We start from the raw sequence: 22,181 nt of genomic DNA on the forward strand, positions 1-22,181 counted from the left end.
AATGGCATCAGCCCCAATTGTAGTTGCACCACATTTGCAAATACAGTGGAAGCTGCACTATCTTGCAAAAACTCCTCTGTACAGTGTGGTCCTAACTTCAGTCCATGACAGCCTCTATCTTAGAGGATATATAGCCATGGAAACATTATGGGCAGGTGTGCCTTTAGGCAGCCCATTTCTTTTTTATGGCAACTAATTACATCAAGCTGAACAAAAATGGCAACCACCCTCATTTTTAACTAGGTTGTAAATTAAGGTGTACATGGAAGGGCTTTGCACACAGCAAACAAAGCAAAATGTATGTTCCAGCATACTTACCAACTAGCCAGAAAAAAATACAATCTCTGACAACATGCAATATAAGCAGAGGTTTTAGTTGCACAATATCTGCCCTCTGACCTCTCTTGTATTATAACTGTACTGTGCTACACAAACTGTTTTCCCTATATAAATCCTGTATTATAATAAGAAAAATAATGATATATTGCATTTGGTGATATACAATGCAAGATAACATCTGTGCTGGCAGGGAGGTATAATTGATTTTTTAATGGTTTATCCAGTTCCTGTCCGGCCCATGTAAATAAACGGCCGGATGGTGGTAGTGCAGGATTGGGTGGCTGTTTATAAACGGCCTCCCCGCACCCTGCTTGTGCGCATTCCCTGGGAGTGCGCAGCACCGCGATCCTGTGCCCGCTGTGTCCTCCGGACACAGTGGAACACTGATCGTCGGACGGGACCTCTGTGCGAGGTCCCGATTATGTGATCACTGATTGGCCAATCAGTGATCACATGCAGCGTAGTAAGCAAGATGTCACTTGTGACATCATTGCTTACTATGTGTGAAATCTGGGAATGATCACAAAGGTCACATGGTACAAGACTATTCACAACAGCCTTGTACCATGTGACAAACTGTGACCAATCACAGCTCACACAGTAGTTCTCAATGGCTGCAAGAATGCAGCCAGAGAGAAGGAGAAATAATTGCTTTTACAGCCTTTATGGGTGTAAAAGCAATCAGTGTAAAAAAAAAAAATCTTCATCACCCCCCACAAGTAGTACAGTGTCACCATGGTGACACTGTACTGCTAGGGTGACAGTATGTAAAAAAAACCCAAATAATAATATTAAAAAATAAATAAAAAAAAAGTTTAAAAATAATTTTTGGTTACAACAAAATTTACTAAAAAATAACGGAATACATTTTGGCCATTTATTTGTAAAATTTTATAAGAAAAACATTTTTTTCAAAATTTTTGGACATTTTCATTTACATAGCAAAAAAAAAAAAAATCCCAGTATTGAATAAATTTCACCAAAATAAAGTTTTATCTGTCTCAAAACAATGCTAAAAAATTCATATGGGTACAGTGTTTCATGACCGCGCAATTGTCAGTCAAAGTGTGATAGCACTGAAAGCTGAAAATTGGCCTGGACAGGAAGTGGTTAAGGAATATGTAAACCCAACATTTCATATTCCTGATATGTGCCTACTGTACCATGTATTTGTATGGAAAGTATCTTGTTCTCCATGTATTGCTTCCTTTGTGTGAAATCCCTAGTGATCCTGTCAGTCCCTCTGCTTTCCTATTAACAACTGACCACACTAGGCATAACAGAACAGCATGGTCAGTTCTCTAGCTGTTCTGGGAACTCAGCCTGCTTTCCTCCAATGATCATACAGATCAGTCCTGACATCCCCCCCTCCACAGCCAATCACTGAGAAGATCTGTGTTCTGCTGTCCCGTCCCCCCCCCCCCCGACTCCTTTGAAGCTGAGTACAGACGGTATGTGATCACTTATAAAAAAAAAGGGGGAAAAAAGGTATAATGCTTTTTTTTATATTTATACACAAATGTTTTGCCTTTCATTTCTATTTTAAACTGAATGGGTTTTATTCCAAAGTGAGGGTTTACATACTTTAAGTGATTATATGCTTTGTATGTCAATAAAGTTGCATTCCAAATGTAGGTTATTTCTAATATATTATATATGACAGAGGCAGAGGCTCAAACAGAGGCTCCTGTTCATGCATAAACTGAAGCATAGTACACACATTTTCTATGCTCAGTTATCAATGGACACAGGAGTGATCAATACCGATCGTTCACTGTGTCCAATTCAGAAAAGGAAGACACCAGTAAATGACAAATTTACCATCCTTTTCCACCACTCTCGATCCATCTGTGTACCAATAAGAGAAGAAACCCAGCAGCCCTGCAGGGGGACAAGGAGATGCCCGGGTACCCTGGGGCGAATCAGATGTGGGCAGCACAAGGAGTGGGATCGGTGCAGTGGGATGGGAGAACAATTACAGAACAATGCACTGTGTCTGTGTCTCTCCTTCCAGCAGCTGTATGCTGGTGGGAGGGAGAGGGGCAGAAATCGACTTTCAGCTGCTAGAGGGAGAGACACAGACTCAGTGCATCATTCTGTAATTGTCCTCCCGTCCCGCTGCACCCACCCCCCTTTTTTCTGGTCCCCCCTGTGTGCCCCTCGGTGGTACCCCCCATTGGTGGCCTTGGTGTCACCACTCTGGCAGGTCTCACCCGGGTGCGGTGCGCACCCCTATAGCGATGCCACCATATTGGAAGTAAAGCACATCTTTGTTTTATTTTCCAGTTTACTTACTGTGCTGTGCTTCAGATCAGCCTCACAATGCAGTACAAGAGATGAGTAGTCGGCCTTCAAAGTCCACAATAATACAGCATCTGCCGCATTCACATATCGTGCCATTACATTTGTAGGAGCGATAGGGCGAACTGGTAAGAGGTCAAGTGGGAGAAAAAAGATTGTGAAAATTACTGTGCAAGATACAACAGCTTGTAAACTATAGTAACAAAAAAAGTATATATATATATATACAGTTGTGTTCAAAATAATAGCAGTGTGTTGAAAAAAGTGAATAAAGCTCAAAATCCTTCTAATAGCTTTTATTTCCATACACACAAATGCATTGGGAACACGACACATTCTATTCCAAATCAAAACATGAAGAAAAATATATCAAATTTGTGTTGTTCCTCTAAAATAATTGAAGAAAAGTGAATATTAGACTGTTCAAAAAAATGGCAGTGTTTGTATTCTTCTTTACAAACTCAAACATTCACTATATAAACTGAAAAATGTTTGGATTTTGCTTTCCTTTGAATGACTTAACTTGTTGCCGACCGCAGATAGCCGAATGATGGCTGCACTGCAGCCAGCCAGTTCTGAGTGGACGTCATATGACGTCCCCCCAGAACGCGCTCTCCTGCGCGCCCCAGGGGGCGCGCACCCGGCAATCTCCGTGAACGCTGTGTCCTACGGACACAGCTGATCACGTGATGTGGTAAAAGGCCAATCACAGCGGCCTTTTACCACCTGATCAGCGGTGTCCAATGACACGCTGATCACAGGGAAATGCAAGTGCCGGTTCTCGGCTGCACTTTCCTCACGCTGTCAGATCGTGAGGAAAGTACTGCCGAGAACCGGCAGTTGTCACAGCGGGGATCGGCACCGATCATCAGGGCACTGATGATCGGTGCCCAGCAGTGCCACCCGCAAGTTCCGCCCACCTGTGCCCAGCAGTGCGCCCACTAGCTCCGCCCACCTGTGCCCAGCAGTGCACCCACCTGTGCCCAGCAGTGCACCCACCTGTGCCGCTCTGCAATGTCACACACCTGTGCCCAGAAGTGCCACCTACCTGTGCCCAGCAGTGCCACCCACCTGTGCCCACCCACCCGTGCCCACTAGTGCCACCCACCAGTGCCACCCACCTGTGCCCACCCACCAGTGCTGCCCACCAGTGCCACCCACCAGTGCAGCCCAGCAGTGCTGCCAGTCAGTGCCGCCAGTCAGTGCCCAGCAGTGATGCCAGTCAGTGTCGTCTATCAGTACCCATCATCAGTGCCGCCTATCTGTGACACCTCATTAGTGCTGTCTATCAGTGCCGCCTATCCGTGCCACCTCATTAGTACTGCCTATCAGTGCCCTTTAGTGCTGCCTATCAGTGCCGCCTATCAGTGCCCATCAGTGCTGCCTCATCAACGCACATCAGTGAAGGAGAAAAATTACCTGTTTGAAAAATTTTATAATAGAAACAAAGAAACGTTTTTTTTTTTCAAATTTTTGGCAATTTTTTATTTATAGCGCAAAAAGTAAAGCGCCCAGTGGCAATTAAATACCACCAAAAGAAAGCTCTATTTGTGAGAAAAAAATTATCAAAATTTCATATGGGTACAATGTTGCATGACCGCGCAATTGTCAATCAAAATGCGGCAGCGCTGAAAGCTGAAAATTGGCCTGGTAAATAAGGGGGTATAAGTGCCTGGTAGGCAAGTGGTTAATGAATATTTGGTTGTAGTCGCACTGTTTCTGAGAACTGCTGTACATCTGTGTTGCATGGAGTCACCCAACTTCTGGCACATGTGATCAGGTATTCCAGCCCAGGATGATTGGACTACATTCCACAGTTCTTCTCTATTTCTTGGTTTTGCCTTAGAAACTGCATTTTTGATGTCACCCCACAAGTTTTCTATTGGACTAAGATCCGGGGATTGGGCTGGCCACTCCATAACGTCAACCTTGTTGGTCTGGAACCACGATGTTGCACGTTTACTGGTGTGTTTGGGGTCGTTGTCTTGTTGGAACACCCATTTCAAGGGCATTTCCTCTTCAGCATAAGGCAGCATGACCTCTTCAAGTATTCTGATGTATTCAAACTGATCCATGATCCCTGGTATGAGATAAATAGGCCCAACACCGTAGTATGAGAAACATCCCCATATCATGATGCTTGCACAACCATGCTTCACTGTCTTCACAGTGTACTGTGGCTTGAATTCAGTGTTTGGGGGTCGTCTGACAAACTGTCTCCGGCCACTAGACCCAAAAAGGACAATCTTACTTTCATCAGTCCACAAAATGTTGCGCCATTTCTCTTTAGGCCAGTCAATGTGCTCTTTGGCAAATTGTAACCTCTTCAGCACGTCTTTTTTTCAACAGTGGGACTTTGCGGGGGCTTCTTGCAGATAGCTTGGCTTCACATAGGCGTCTTCTAATTGTAACAGTACTCACAGGTAACTTTACACCTTCTTTCATCTTCCTGGAGCTGATTGTTGGCTGAGTCCTTGCCATTTTGGCTATTCTTCTATCCATTCGAATGGTAGTTTTTCACTTTCCTCCACGTCTTTCAGGTTTTGGTTGCCATTTTAAAGCATTTGCGATCATTTTAGCTGAGCAGCCTATCATTTTCTGCACTTCTTTATATGCTTTCCCCTCTCCAATCAACTTTTTAATCAAGGTACACTTTTCTTCTGAACAATGTCTGGAACGACCCATTTTCCTCAGAATTTCAGAGAGAAATTCACTGTAACCAGCATGTACAACATTTGCTGCCTTCCTTCCTTAAATAAGGGCAATAATTGCCACCTGTTTTTCAAAGAATGAATGACCTCACTAGCAGAACTCCACACTGCTATTATTTTGAACATGCCCCTTTCAGTTAGTGATTCAATTACACAGAATCAGCAGCATGCATGTCATGACTGTTGGGTCTGTTGGATTTCTATTACTCTACTACACCTGCTAGTAAATTATTTGCCATGTAGAAATATCATTTCTACCAAAAACAGTGATTGATCCGGCTAGTGATGTCTGACTGCTATTATTTTGAACACAACTATATATATATATATATATATATATATATATATATAAAACACAGCTTTAAACATGAACTGTTTACCTAATATAAGACACATAAAGCAATGAACATTTATATTTAAATGTAACTAGTGTAGGCTCTTGAATCTGCCAGCTTCCTGTAACAGCAGTATGACTTGGAAATTGAGGGTCAGCACTCGTTTCTGCTGTACTGCACATGTGTTGACAAGGAAAATACTGAAAGGAGAGGAGAGCAGAGGGATGGCTCATCAGTGTAATGCTACTCCATCACTATCCAATCAGTGGGGTGCAAGCTGGGGGTGGGTTTCTGCCACTGCAGTGAAGACCTGGAACTTGTTTGTGTTATTTTATAGCAATACCTGAATCACACGATTGACACATTGGGGTCGATTTACTAAAACCAGAGAATGTAAAATCTGGTGCAGTTCTGCATTGAAACCAATCATCTTCTATTTTTTTGGGGGTTTTTTTGTTTTTTATTGTCAAAGCTTAATTGAACAATCTGAAGTTAGATTGGCTACCATGCAGAGCTGCACCAGATTTTGCAATCTCCAGTTTTAGTAAATCAGCCCCATAAGGAGAAATCCTTTTGTAGGTAAAACAGTTTCTTTAAAGTAAAAAGCCTAGAATACTTCTTACCATTTACCAATCCAGCATTGCCCTGAATGCCCCATGTCCCGTCTCCTTAGCCCGATATCAGACTATCATGATAGTAGACAATAGGCACCTTCCCGGGCACCATGCCAGTGCTATGTATGACCCGAGCAACCCCTCAGCAAGCCTAGAAATTGTCAGCTGTGTGCGTAGGTAGGGAGTGGGTGGGGATTGAGGGGTTAAATCTATGGATAATCAAATATGATGTGAATGTACAATATATATATAAAGCGCTGCATAAATAGATGACGCCAGGGGCGGACTGACAACTCATGGGGCCCCCGGACAATAGGAAATCATGGGGCCCCTCTGTCCTTGCCAACACTCAAACCACACCCAAAAAAGCCTATGAAAGGTATCAGGGACATCTCATGAGGCCCCCTACTAACCCTGGGCCCTCAAGAGCTATATAAATACATGTAATAAATAATGACCATCAGAAAGTCTCTGCATTGCTACTAATTGTCCTGCATATAAAATATAGGCATTGCTTATAGCAGGCTACCAGGTCCCAGATGTCATTTTTCCAGAAGAAGATATAAATTGCACAGAAGTCACCAGCTGGAAGCTGTGGGCAACTAAACATTTTTTCTGCTGTTTTTATAGTTCAGCACTTTCCATAATAAGGAGCCGGATTTCTCTCTGATTGCTCCGCTCTGGTCATCTGCTGCGCCGCAAACCACAGAGCCAGAAGTGTTCCATAGTAAATGGTTCTCTGGTCTGCTGCACACAGGAATGATTCACATTTCACACTGAATCACCTCCTACCACTACCAGGGAACGTTTTCTGGCCTGGCAGAATACTATCAACAACCAGCTGTCATTCTGAGAGATTGATTTACTAAATGCAAATAGACTGTTCACTTTGCAAGGTAAATTGCACTTTGCAAGGGAGGTTGCCCTGAATGAGATAAAGCGCTGTTGATTTCCGTCACCCAAGTGTGCAAGCAAAAATACAGATTTTTTTTTTTTTTAGTTTCCTTTCACCTGATTGGCTATTGTGCACAATTTTCGCCATATGCATTAACAGGGCCAAATCTAGCCAGGATCTATCAGGATATACCCTGATGAAGTCACGTGGTTAGCGTGACGCAACACGTTGGTATGCGGTAAAGTGTTTCTGGTACGCCGGGACGTAGTTCCGGCGTGGGCGCCATTTTGGTACACCTGAAAACCCATGCAGTACACCCATAGCATGAGGTTTACAAGCTGATGTTTTACTGAGTACAAGTGAGTGGGCAATTGGCGTTTTTAATTGTTTGTGCAATAATAAACCTTATTACACTATGGAGGATCTTTCTTTTCTATCATTATGATCCTTTATGGGAGAGTGAGCTATATTGCGGATACCTGTGCCTGGAGGGGACCTGAGAGGAGTAAGTGCCACCATTGATGGGATCTCTTGCGGTTATTATCCTGTGATGAGTTATTACCTGTAAGGATCGTGGTGTGATCCTAAAAGCGAGCTGGCCCTTGGGGTCACATTGAGGAGGTGAGGGAGCATTTTAGCCATTTGAGGATTGTTTCACCATTGCTGTGATCACACAGTCACTTCATCACCTGCATGATAATTGTTCGTGGATCACGTTTATACATTTACATTTATTGGACATTTTATGTGGACTTATTGAGTTTTTTTTCATTTGAGATATTTTTCATTCATTCATTTTTTTATGTGGATGTTTACAAGTGTGGTTATGTGTATATATATTCGTTCTGTCTTACGTATCACTTTATTAGGTTGTATATCCCCCAGGTTGGGGATTCACTAGTGTTTTACACCCCATTTTTATGTACTCTTTTGATCCCTCATTTGGGGATATGGGGGTTTGATTTTTTGTTTATTTGTGGTTTCACTTAATAGGGGTTCATACAGGATTACTCCTGGTATTTCACGCTGCACTTTGTATAATTCACTTTGGATCCTGATTGGATCTAATCACCTTAGTTTTGCCATTATTTATTATTTATGTGCACTATATGGTCAAGAGTTTGTGGATACCTTATCACCTGACCTATATGAACTTTTTGGACATCCTATTTCAAAATCATGGCTGTTAAAGTGGAACTTCACCCAAAAGGAGAAGTTCTGCTTTTCCTCCTCCTCCTCCCCCCTCCTCTCCCATGTTTGGCATACTTCTTGGGAAGGGGGGGGGGCGTGTACCAGATTTTGACAGGTACCCACGTCCACTCAGGTCCCAGGACACTGCAGGACCAATCACGATGTGCAGCTCGGCTCGTGCATGAGCAGTGGGCAGCCAGCTGTGAAACCACAAGGAGTAACAGTCGACTTCCCACAGTTAAAATGGTGGTGCCTGGACCCCGAAGACAGGACAAAGACCCAGGTTGGGTGAAGACATGGCTTTACTGGCTGGCCTGTACATGACCACCCCCTAAACCTGCCTTTCTCAACCTTTCTATCCCAGGAACCATTTGAATTATTTGTAGGTCTCAGGAAGCTCCTGCTAAAAACAATTCATTGGTGGTCAGTGGGAGGAATGCTCTTTACATTGGTGGTCAGTGGGAAGAATGTCCCTTACATTGGTGGTCAGTGGGAGGAATGCCCCTTACATTGGAGGTCAGTGGGAGGAATGCCCCTTACATTGGAGGTCAGTGGGAGGAATGCCCCTTACATTGGTGGTCAGTGGGAAGAATGTCCCTTACATTGGTGGTCAGTGGGAGGAATGCCCCTTACATTGGAGGTCAGTGGGAGGAATGCCCCTTACATTGGAGGTCAGTGGGAGGAATGCCCCTTACATTGGAGGTCAGTGGGAAGAATGTTCCTTACATTGGCAGTCAGTGGGAGGAATGCCCCTTGCATTGGAGGTCAGTGGGAGGAATGCTCCTTACATTGGTGTTCGGTGGGAAGAATGTCCGTTACATTGGTGTTCGGTGGGAAGAATGTCCCTTACATTGGCGGTCAGTGGGAGGAATACCCCTTACATTGGAGGTCAGTGGGAGGAATGCTCCTTACATTGGTGTTTGGTGGGAAGAATGTCCGTTACATTGGTGGTCAGTGGGAAGGATGTCCCTTACATTGGCGGTCAGTGGGAAGAATGTCCCTTACATTGGCGGTCAGTGGGAGGAATACCCCTTACATTGGAGGTCAGTGGGAGGAATGCTCCTTACATTGGTGTTTGGTGGGAAGAATGTCCATTACATTGGTGGTCAGTGGGAAGAATGTCCCTTACATTGGCAGTCAGTGGGAGGAATGCCCCTTACATTGGAGGTCAGTGGGAGGAATGCCCCTTACATTGGAGGTCAGTGGGAAGGATGCCACAGCCACAGCTTAAGGAACCTGTTGCAACCTCTGGAGGAACTCCACGGAACCCTGCTTGAGAATGGCTGCCATAGCCATTCAAAGCGTCCCGTAGTAAATGCACAATGGAAACCTATGGATGAACAGTACTTTTACCAACATACCTCTCTCTGCTAGATCCACAACGACCTGTATACTCTTCTCACCCAATTTATTTTTAACGTTCAATGTAAAATTATAGATTTGCTGGTTCCTTACAATGGGCCAAGTACAATTCTCTCTGGAGCAAGAAGCCGACCTTCCAGATAACCTTCATTAAATAAAAAACAAGCAATAAAACAGAATGAGTCAAATTCTAATGTTTATAAAGACAAGCATGACTTATTCATTAGATCATAACTTAGTGGGAATAACTTTCTTCTCTCGTGTGTTTTAACAGAAATTGGTCACCATCCTTGGCAATTCAAGGCATACAATGACAACTGTTCTTAGCAGAGGTCGCCATCAGTGAAAACAGCATGTCACAAGGATTACCAGATCCCGAGATATAAGCAGCGGAAGTGATTGTAGGGAAATAATTTCCACATTCCAAACTTTGTCTTCTAACTTAATAAGCAAGTGACCACACAGGAAACAATTTGAAACTCTCAAAAAAATTCAAGTTTAAATACTTGGATAAATAAGTCATTATTCAGGTTTAGCTCCTTCGTGCTCCTTGCTGAGGTGGAGGCAACCAATCATACACACTTGCTGTCCACAGATTCCCTTTCCTGTATTGGCTGTGACCAGGAAAAGCAGAAGGAAGTCATTTGGTGGCCAATAGCAGGATAAATCATGATCCTAAAAGGTTAATATTTCATGCAGGGGCATTGATAGACCCTGGTACCTAAAGCATGTGCCCTCAGACCTTCTACCGAGTTCTCTTGGTGTCCTTTAACTTCTGCCATCTCCCCAAATACGATCTTGTATTCAGACTTCAATCTTTGCAGTTTGTTGGGTTATATCTTTTGAATCCTTTCTCATACCCTCACCATTAAGTGTAATTTTACATGACATTTATTTATAGTAATCCATACATCACAATCCATCCACTCGATGCAGTAAAATGCCTGTTGAACAGGAATGGCAGTTATGGTATATCATGTAACAAATTCAGTGGCTCAGCTATGTTCATGGACTTGGCCTTTGTTTCCAATACTATAGTGCAAGCAGCACAAAGGTATGGACACATAGGGATTGATATACTAAAAGGTAAAAAGGCTGTTCACTTTGTAAAGGACTTTTTACTTACTTAGCTTAGTAAATGCAGTAAAATTTCACTGCAAAGAATACTAGACACATGTGATTCGTCACAAATCGATCTTTGTATGAAAATTCATTATTCAGACATTCGGACGTAAACGAATATCCAGATCACAACAGTAATGAATGACAAGAATCCAAAAAAAAATTAAACAAAATGTTCGTATCCATTTGGTCATTTAGAAGATGTCACATGATGCAATAGTAGTTCAGGCCCATGGGGAAATTAAATAAATTTTCAAATTAGTTTGATAATTTGTTCAGATTCGGATAATGAATGATCCCAAATTTCATTTCTTTCAGATGCACATGGTGCCAGTCGATTGTTAAACCAGCTCATGCCATTTCTCTTGGTGGGTTGGACTAGCAGGGATGTATATAAAGCAGGGACGGACTGACCATTTGAAAACTCGGGCACTGCCCGAGGGCCTGGGGTCAGTAGGGGGCCCCATGAGATGCCCCTGGTACCTTTTTCATAGGCTTTTTTGAGTTTGGGCAAGGACACAGGGGCCCCATGATCCCCTATTGCCCGGGGGCCCCATGAGTTGTCAGTCCGCCCCTGATACAAAGCATAAGGAAATTAAAGTAAATTTGTGATTTAAATTGAATTTGTAATTGCCACAGTCACAGTCAGTCAGTTCCAAAATCCAGTTCTTAGGTTTGAAAAATTCAGGACTACCGCCTAACTGCATTATTTGGTCGTATCAAATGCTTCCGAAAAGGTATCAAATCTTCCAAAAGAATTTGGAAACCTTTTCAAATCCACCCAGACTAACAAAAATATGAAACAAATTCCGAAGAAATTAAACAAATCCCAAAAATGAATCTGACGGAGACAATGAATACAAAGGAACGAAAATATCAATCTAATAAATGCATACAAAACGAAACAAAATTTTCTGGTGTGCACATGTCTAAATGGTACCCAATCAAGTGCAGAAAAATAGATACAAATTTTTTTTGTGTTCACATGATTGGATGATGGAAGTCAGCAGAGCTTCACCTCCATCACAAAAGCCAGGGGAAAACTCCCTTGCTATGCGAACAGCCTATCTGCCTTTATTAAATCAACCCTATAGCCTCCACCATGTTCCTAAATGCAGTGCATTGAATATTTTATGAGCTCTGTTCCACCATGAGGTACCAGAGGAAATGTTGAACTAAACTAGCATGTGGCTGCTTCACTGCTAAGCAAGTGTCCATTTTTTTTTTTACAGATCACTGATTTTGATCTAATTTCAACCAGGGACATTGTTTGGGCCCCAGAAGGCCTCAGAACACCTTTGGACATGCTTAAGGTGAAAAATAAACAACACTCAAGTCCTTTCTTTGTTCTCCTATCACTACCCTTTGCCATACTTACCTTTTTTTTCTACCAGTGTCCTTTCCTTGTACCGTAAAGCAGAACTCTGGGCAAAAACCTATTGCTGATTTCCTACCTTCACTGAATATGTCATCCATCTTCTGGTTCACTCAGTAGTTGCTGTGAAATAGCCTATTCATTTCCAAATCAAACCATTAATTCTCTTTGGTTTCTTGTTTGTGAGGCCAGTGGCTGCTATGCCTTTTATTCCCCCAGCCATTAGCCTTGGCACTTCCCTGTAGTTCTTCCCCCAGGAAGCACAATGTAATTCAGCCACACTTGCATTGGTGGGCAGACCAAGACTCCCAGATGCATTCAACGTGGACAGGCCTAGTGTACCCACCCAAATTCACTACAATTCCCTGTGGTTGATGGGAACTGTAGTTTCTTTTTACTGCAGAGAGAGAGGAGAAGATAGGATATAATTCCTGCTGTTACACCGCCTCCTTGGCAGAGCAGATGCTGTTATCTTTTGAATTACAGAAACTCAATTTCAACTTCTTCTAAATGGTAAGGATTTTCAAAATGGTATTATCTGTTTAGTGTTTTGTGTTTGGGGGGGGGGGGGGGGTGTGTACGAATGGATATTTTTTTTGCCTATTCTTCTTTAAACAATTGTCATTTCTCATTTCCCTGGGCGTTCACAGAGGGAGCACAAGCTAAGCATAATTTCCTGAAAATCCATATCAGCATTCTCTGCAATTTACCTTTCATGCAATATGTATTTTACAGCCAGATGACCATAGAAATTATAAAGAGGCCCGGACTTCCAGGTGCAGTGTAACCTTTGTAAGTCATTTGTTTCACAGGAAAAATTCTGTGCCTCGTTAGGTGGTCCTGTAAGAATGATGAAAAAACACATGTAAGCCACAGTGTAGTGATAGTGTCTACAAAAATGTCAGTAAATAATAGTAATAAGTTAGATATAAAAAATTACTTCAATTCAGCTAGTGTAAGTACCTGAATCTGTACTGATATGTAAGCTATAATTGATATCAGCCTCTGTACAGCAATCTTGTGATCCTCTGTACAGCAGTCCTCAGACTAGGAGAGGGAGAAGCAGCACTTTGAACTATTGAAGCTCTGCTGCAAAACAGCCAGAGAACATGGTGACCGAACAACAGAGCAGACTCGTCATATTGCTACAGCTAATTCACTGTCCAATCAGCAGTGGGGATGTGCTACTGACCAATCCATGCTATCATTGCCTGAGATTAGGGGCCAGCTGATACCCAAATACCACCCTACCCGTAATCTTCGCTCCTCACAAGACCTCCTACTTTCTAGCTCCCTGGTCTCCACCTCCCACGCCCGACTGCAGGACTTCTCCAGGACTTCCCCCATCCTCTGGAACTCACTACCCCAATCCATCAGACTGTCACCTACCCTCCTCACCTTTAGGCGCACCATGAAAACCCATCTCTTCAGGGAAGCCTACCCCCCCCTCACCTAACAGCTGATCTCCTCCTCTCCTCCTACCACTCCATCCCCCACAGCCATTTCCTCCTGTACCACTATCCCCTCTCTCCTAGATTGTAAGCTCCAAGGAGCAGGGCCCTCGAACCCCTCGTGTATTGTATTATTACTGTATTGTCTCATGTACTGTCTCCCATTATAATGTACAGCGCTGAGCAAACCTTTTGGCGCTATATAAATACTGTATAATAATAATAATATAGAGCATTCAGTGTGGATAAACATGACAGCTGCCTGCTGTCAATGGTAGCTAATGAAGCAATAGGTACCTATTTACCAACCACTGACATCACCTGGCCCATTCACTTACATGGCTGGGAGTCCCTTGCCACATAAGCAAAGGAGTGGAGATAGTAGGTGAGGTAACTGCTTAAATATGGCCATATTTGGGCAATGATGTCACCACTATTCTTGCCCGTTACTTAATATTTCCAATGACAGTTTGGGGAGATGTCATTTACTGAGTGCCTGTTGTCGTGATAGGGTTGTCGGGTTTTCCATTCAGCAGGTGTAGTTCAGTGTGATTAACAAGGATCTACATTTCTGGAGGATGTGATTGATAATGGATTTATATCATTGGAACTTTTTTTTATAAAGTCAAAAACTGTGTGTGTGAGTAAGGGTCCTCCTTTTTTTCAAAGGGAGCTTCAAAATCCCAATAAGCTCCCCTCCTGCCGATTCCCACATCCACTGGGCCAGGATTGTGGGAAGAGGCCCTTCTTCTCATCAACATACGGTGTGAGGTCCCTCCTAAATTCTTTACCAGACTCTTGACATGGGTTTTAAGGGGGAGCCCCATGCAAAAACTTCAAAAAAAGCATATGGTTCCCTCAAAAATCCACACCAAACCCTTATCTGGGCATGCAATCTGGCAAGCCATACTAGGCCATGAGGGGTTTACCTCATGCCAAAGCACCTTGTAGATTAGGACAATGGCCTCTTACTCACAACCCTGGCCCTTGGGTTATGAAATTTTGCAAGTAGAAGGGCTTATCGGAATGTGGAAGCTACAATTAACAATAAGGTGGCCCCCATATACCGCCATCAAATGTGAATGAGCACCCCTACTCATTCACAAAAAAAGTAAAGTGTAAATAAAAACACACGGTTTTTGACATGTCTTTAAAGAAAAAAAAAACAAGTCTCATGATGTACATCCATCGCCAATCACATCAGCCGTTGATGTAGCTCCACGTCAATCATGATGCTCACCAACCCCCTGAAAGTTAAAAAATGCCGACAGCCGACACATGTCTGATCACAACAATTGTTCGCTTGTAAACAGATGCAGCCTCTTTAATCTACTGCAGGTGGTGCTAAACCGCAGCAGCATTACAGAGGGAGAGGAATTCAAGAGAAACATATTCCTCTATGGTTCCCTGGGTCACTGGGCAGAGATCCAGTTGAATGTCCCTGTTTCACTTGACTCTGGGGGACTTCCCGGGCTTGGTGTGCATTTTGCGAGTGGACAGTGTACAGTCAGGTTACCCATCTGTCACGGAAAGTGAATACCGGAAGGGAAAGGTTCCAGACAAGTAGGGACAGAATAAGGACATGCTATCCTTCCTAGGAATCCTCCCCATTGGGCTCAGACTGGCCAGGCTGCATTCCACCCTCAGAGATAGATGATGCTGGTGTATCAGGATCTGCTCCACTTTACCTTACTGCATGGAACTGCGAGTGTTCCCAGCTGGGTGCCTAACCGCTGCCCTATATGTATCTTTGAGCCAATCCTTCAATACAAGCTTTGTTAATTGCAACCAAACTCAATGTGCTCGCTGCCACAGCAACATGCTACACCCATCCACATGCTTGCCAGTGACAGCTTCAGCGAATAACAGCTGATATAGACTAAAGGGTGGATTCTTCCAGTTGAAGTCATTGACCAAATATGCACATGACTATAAGAATGTGTTTCCCAAATCTGGGACTGGTCCTTCAAATTATAACTGCAGCACTCAAATAGAGGTTGCAATACATAGATAACATGACTTCATATAACTACACTTACTGCTGACAATGAGGACGGTTCCATTCTGTCTTCTCCTGCCCATAGAGTCCACTCGGCAGATAACATTGTGTCCATCTGAGGGAGTCATTGATACATTTTTCACCGTAATCACAAAACTCTCTGTTTTCATTTGCTGTGACTGGCTGGGATACCGTTCCTTCTTAAAGGTCATTTCCTGGACTTTCTCCGAGAGGCCAAGCAAGCAGCAGAAACTAACTTCAGAACCCTCCAGAACAATTTTCTCATGAGGATAGATTACTATGTTATTTCTGTTCTGCTCATTCTTTCCTGGGAAAATAAAGGGTACAATGTAAATATTAGACCAATCAATTCCAAAACTATATTTGAAAGCATTCATAAAAAAAAGCCCAAAAGAAGAATAGTAAAGCTGTACAGGACCATGTGGATATATCTCCAAATGACAAAAGGGCTAAGGAAGGCATAAGGACCAACAGGGAAAGCAAAGAGAACAAAATAGTGCAAAAGCCTAGTGCATTACCAAAATAAAATGTTATTGAAGGAAAAAGAGGTGCAAAGTGCATACTCACAAAAGCCAAAGGCTAAAATAGCATATCAGACCAGACCCGAGTGGCAGGGTACCCTCATGAAGTTATGTATCACCATATTATGCATCACATAAAGAGTCACCAGCTACCTTTTCAAGGGTCCATCAATGGATGGACCCTCTTCATCAGAGCAAAACGTTTGAAGAGGGCCCGTTCCTTGAAACACATTAGCTGGTGATTCTTGATGATGCCAGGGTTGTGGTGACACATAACCTCATGAACGTACCCTTATACTGGGGTCTGGTCCGATTAATTAGCTCTTCGCTTTTGTGAGTAGGCACTTTACACCTCTTTTCTCTTCAATAACGTTCTATCTGGTAATGCGCATGGCCTTTGCGCCCTTTCGTTCTCTTTCCAGGACCTTATGGGCTATCAAAATGATCTGTAGATCCAAAGGGATAGGCAGATTAAATTTTAAATGTAAACCTTGTCTTCCATAAAAGTTATGTCAAGCTTGTTAAAAAACAGATTTATTAACTGCCACTTCATTATATGCTTCAGTATTCTAATTAATACCGCTTTATTTTTATTTGTAGGATCTGTTACTAAATTCTAAGATGCTCCTTCTTTGATCTGTGGGTCGATTTTGGCATTGTATTTTTGTCTTTCTATAATTACAATACTCCACACTAAGTCAATGGATTTAGTTTGATTTGATTGGTCCTTTCTTTGATGTGCTTCCCACTCTGTGTTTGATAAATTACTATGCTTACCCTAGTACCATGTATTTCATGTTCTATATTCTCCCCAAATGTAATGATGCATTTTTGACTGTGCTATTAAAGTCTCCATTTTCTTTAGTAGGGGTTAAAAGTTGAAGAGTTTCTTAAATTAGTCTATTTAACACTTCATGTATTATTCATTTTTGGATATTGCCAGGGTAAGTTCCCTTACACATTTATTAAAGCAGTTGAAAAGCTTTCTTTTTTTCATTTGAAAAAATAAACATGTTATACTTACCAGCTCTGTGCAATGGATTTGCACAGAGTGGCCCTGAACCTCCTCATCTGGGGTCCCCTACCAGCGATCTTGGCTCCTCCTCTTCTCCGAGTGCTCTCATAACAAGCCACTTTCTATGAAGGCACTTGTGTGGGCTTGATCATGAGCTGGCTGTGTGCATCCATTGACACACACAGAGCGCCTTGGCCCCGCTTCCTTACTGGATTGATTGACAGCAGGAGCCCATGGCTCCCACTGCTGCTGAGTCTCCTCTGAGAAGAGAGAGAAGGGAGAAAAGCTGCTTCAGATGGGCACAGCACTGGACTGAAACCAGGCTCAGGTAAGTGTTTAAGGGCGGAGAAGCTTTTGAAAATTTTTTTCATCTTAATACAATGAATTCTTAATTTATTAGATCCCTGTGGGGAAGCAAATTTTAAATCTTTATAAAACACCTTCATACTATTCTCCATTAGTACTCTACTTCTTAAGTTATATCATTTCATGGGGCGTTTTTCTTTTTTATCTTATCCTTCAATTTTTTTGTCATTTTTTAATAATTTTTTTCTGAAAAATTAAAATGAACTTATACAGTCAAAACCATGCATTCATGGCTGTGTCATGACTTAACAAAATAATAAATTAATTTTTAAAAACAGATAACCTGGGGCAGCACAGTGGCTAAATGGTTAGCACTTTTGCCTGGCAGTACTAGGGTTGTTGGTTCAAAACACAACCACAGCACCACCTGCCTGGAGTTTGCATGTTCTCCCTGCGCCTGCATGGGCTTCCTCCAGGCACCCCAACCTCCTCCCACACCCCAAAGACATGCTAGCAGGCCATTTGGCTCCTGTCTAAATTGGCCCTAGTATGTGTATGTATGAATGTGAGTTAGGAACCTTAGATTGCACACCCCTTGAGGGTTAGGGACTGATGTGAATGTATAATATATATGTAAAGCACAGCGTAAATTGACAGCACTATATATATACCTGTAATAAAAAAATTGAATGATTTTGTTATTAGAAGCCTGAAACAACTGTATGCAAGTTTAAGATAAATGGCTGTATTTGCACTATACACCAGCTGCTCTGGATGTGCATCTGGCTGTTTGGGGCATAAAGCATTGATTTACATGACTCTGCTCACTGTCCTGAAATAATGAATATTCCTCTTACTTTGGGGATTTTTGACAGAATAAAACACGTGAATAACTTCTGTTAAGACCTCATGCACACAGGGCGCTTAGCCCACCACAGTGTGCGAGACTTCAATGTTTAAGTGCGGGTGAAAAACACAGGTGCACCATCCAGTCCTGCAGCCGGCAGCCTGTAAAACTCTATGAAAGGCTGGACAGGGTCATCAATGCACCAAGAGGTACTAAGGTTTAGGGTAGTATTTGCCAAAGGACGAATGACCAGAAGGCAAACTGCTTTCATGCATTCATCCTTAGGTGCATACTGCCCTAGATGTTAGTACCACTCAGTGTCTTGTCCAGCCCCATCCAGCCGCAGCAGCTGTAAGCCTCCCATAGAGTTTTACATGCTGCGGGGCTGAATGATGCACCTGTGTCTTCTGCCTGCAAGAGTCTAATACATGTAGCACCCTCCTAGTTTGGCTAGGGGGAGCTAGACCCTGATGGCTAGAGAGGAGCTGATTAGCAGCTCAGGTAAAATAGTCAGAGGGGTCAAATTCTGGTCAAGACTGAAAGACTCTGCAGGCCAGCCCCTCTGGAATTTCCCCCTGCTCTGAGGCTTTCAGAGAAGGGTCTTGGAGGTAGTGGGTGGATCTGAGGAGTGGCTGGCTGCACTCTTGAGGGACCTCAGCCAATCCCAAAGAGGAGACTTGGCAAGAGGCTGGGACTCCCTTAAAAGTGGAAGAGCCTGCTCAGTAGCAGAGGAGTGGTGGTGGGATAGGAGTGTGGAGCAGAAAGATGTGAAGCTCTAGGAGGAGGGCTGCCAGGAGGCCTAGTGAGATGGGGCCTGCCTGTGAGCCTGGAGCTGGAAAGGAGAAAAACACGGGACTGATTGGCCCCCTGAGAGGACCACCTGTATGGCAGGGAAGGAGCAGCCCAGCTGATAGGCCTGGTAACAGCAGCCAACCCACAAGCGGTACAGGAGAGGATCTAAGTGAGTACATCTACACCCCCTGGGCGGATAGGGGAAGGAGCACTCTGGTGAGAAACCAGATTAGCCCCGTACTAGTAACTGTTACCCATTTAAATGAACAGGAGTCAGATCCCCTGCTCAGGAAAAGCCTCCAGAATGCTGGGTGAAGAGGATTTCATCTAGGGTCTGGGGTGTTACAATGTAGCTGCTGGCTAGCACTCCACCAGAGACTATATCAGAGAAAAGAAGCTGTGAATAGTTCAGGAAGTTGTCTTCAGATTTTGGTTCCCTTGGGCAGCCTATATACCCCTTACCCTATCCAAGTTCTAATCCCATCAATAAAATAACAAAACAAACGCTCAAGGACTATATATTCAATATATTATCGAATCGGACGGATTTCGAATTGGAAAGTTTCAATATTTTCGGATGCTAGTCCAACCCACCAAGAGAAATGGCATGAACTGATTGGACAATATTGACTGGCATCACGTGTATCGAAATTAACAAATGGAACAAAATTTGGATCTATTCGCTATCCGAATCCAAACTATCAAACGAATTTGAAAACTGAATTAATTCCCCATGGGCCCAAATTTCTATTGCATCATGTGACGTCATCCAAATGAAATGAATGAAGCAAATGCATTAGTTAATTTTGTTATAACTTTTTTTAAGATTCATTGACATTCGTTGCTATGTCCATTTGGAGATTCACATACGGTACATCCAAATCTCCAAAAATATGAAATTTTCGTCTGAAAAACGAATCGTAACAAACCAAAACGCACATATCTAGTCGCGTTTGTCCTCATGTGACACGGGATTAGAAGATATCAGTTCATACAAGTCTGCACTCACCGGGATGGGTCTTCCACAGGCTCCAGACACTCCAGTCCTCTTCAGAGGGAAAGCGGTCCTGTAACAACGCAATACGAATACGGAAAGAATGGGAATCACATTCTAATGGCAGCTCAGAATCCCACATCCAGATGAAGGGCTTATCACTGCCAGAGAGACTTGTGTTGTAATATTCCTGGAACAACAGAACGAATGAATAACAGAGATTTAAAGTGGACCTGTCATTAGGCACTACAGAATATATTGCAAAGAAGTGAAGCCGAGAAGCTAAGCACTGCCTGTGGTGTGTGTTGGATATGTTTGGATGGTTTTGGAAGACTTTACACTCCTACTTTCAATTATTCTCCAAAATTTCAGCTGCCTTCAAATTTTAAAAGGAATATCTGAAGTTTTCTAAAAAAAAATTGCAATACACAGAGTACTAATATAATTAAAAATGCAACTTTTTAGGAGGTTTAAGGAAACACAGCCATCCCCATAATAAAGTGAAGAGGTCATTTTTGGAGCAATGAATTACAAAATAACTTCCATAGCAATTATGTATGTCACATGAGGTTTTCTATACGCATAAACAGAACGCCTACACCCAGCTGTCTGAATAACTCCAGAATATAAACCACTGTACTTACATCATGAATGATATTCTTTTCTCTAGACCGTGCCACTTGGATGTGAAAAATAACATTCAAGCCAGAAGAGTAGGCTCTGTCACTGACGTCCCATTCTACAATCAAACGTTGCTGCTGGTGGGGGTCCGGGTACACCTCCAGATTTAGAAACGACTCCTGGGGCTCTAAAACATCAAAGCAATTAGTGAGAATGACAGAACACATGGAGGCTTACTTACTGTCAAAGTGTACTGTGTATTGGCAGTATTGTTCCAGAGCAAGGAAACCAAGAAATGTGGGGCCAGTTTAATAAAAAAAAAAAACACATGGTACCTAAATGTCACAAGCAATGTACAAATCAGTTGAATCCATTGTGTCACAATGTACAGTATATGACCAGCCCAGAAATGCTTCTGTTGTAAATTATACCTTGGCAGCTCTTTAATGCCAGCTGAAGAATGATGAGAAGTACAAAGATTTTGCTATGAAGTCCAGCAGAACGGTCCATTGATTAGGATGAAATGGTCTAAAATAAGGAAAACATAGTTCATTTTTAGGGAAATCACCTAATGAATGCCAATGTGATTTATAGACATTTAAAGACACATATATTATTTCATATTAGAGCATATTAGTATTAGTAGTAGGAGTGTTCTAGTAGTATTTTGTTATTGCTATAATTTATTTTTCATATGTCTGCTATTGTATTGGTATTTATTTCTTTTCAACCTTCTTTGCTTGACTGTAACTTGCTTCAAACCTGATCTCTAGGCAGAGATAAAAGACACAAATTATTGCAGCTCTGTAATCAGCAATTCATCATTAAAGTGTCACTAAACCCAGATCATAAAAGACTCTCAGTAAATGCTGTATTATATGCTGATTATACTCACTCAGTAACTATGGGATTTGTTTTCTGTATTCTGCAAAAAAAACCTGGTGGATCCTGGTGTTCTCTATCTCCCCCTTCTGTCCATGCCCCCAATGCAGATGGAGATTGTGCAGAACAGTGCTGGCAGCTTCTGCACATGCTCATTTTTCAGTGAGTTTCTATGTTGAGCATTTCTTCCCTATTACATCTGAGCAGCTCATGTGGGTGTACACACAGTGTTAACCGACATCCCACTCCCTCCCTCCTCCTCCATGCTCACTAACCAGCTAAACACAATGAGGGTGGGATATTACATCTTGATTGATGGAAGCTTCACCTCCCTATTATTCTAAAACCCAGGCTGGAGGGACATGACACAGCCTGTGACTGGCAGAAATCCACCCACATCATGTTATTTCCACAAAATTAAAACGATTTGATTACAAATAAATATTTGTACGACAATTTAAAAGACATCCACTTGCCCTCCGCCCTA

At 42.6% G+C, this 22,181-nt stretch overlaps 1 protein-coding gene across 1 annotated transcript in view; it reads right to left on the minus strand.

The window, feature by feature from the left end:
- The window catches only part of OSMR (oncostatin M receptor), a 116,182-nt gene that overhangs the window by 54,415 nt on the left and 39,586 nt on the right, over positions 1 to 22,181 (minus strand). Inside the window, exons 2-8 of the mRNA XM_089687827.1 lie at positions 21,244 to 21,340; positions 20,836 to 20,999; positions 20,207 to 20,381; positions 15,736 to 16,023; positions 12,956 to 13,085; positions 9,748 to 9,893; positions 2,635 to 2,765 (exon numbers count right to left, since the gene is read on the minus strand). Coding sequence (XP_089543953.1) covers positions 2,635 to 2,765; positions 9,748 to 9,893; positions 12,956 to 13,085; positions 15,736 to 16,023; positions 20,207 to 20,381; positions 20,836 to 20,999; positions 21,244 to 21,322 — 1,113 coding nt within the window. The 5' untranslated portion in view covers positions 21,323 to 21,340. The remainder of the gene's footprint in view (positions 1 to 2,634; positions 2,766 to 9,747; positions 9,894 to 12,955; positions 13,086 to 15,735; positions 16,024 to 20,206; positions 20,382 to 20,835; positions 21,000 to 21,243; positions 21,341 to 22,181) is intronic.

The sequence above is a fragment of the Staurois parvus genome, unplaced genomic scaffold, assembly GCF_062004578.1.
Source record: "Staurois parvus isolate SC_StPar_1 unplaced genomic scaffold, SC_StPar_1.0 ptg000438l, whole genome shotgun sequence".
NCBI lineage: Eukaryota > Metazoa > Chordata > Amphibia > Anura > Ranidae > Staurois > Staurois parvus.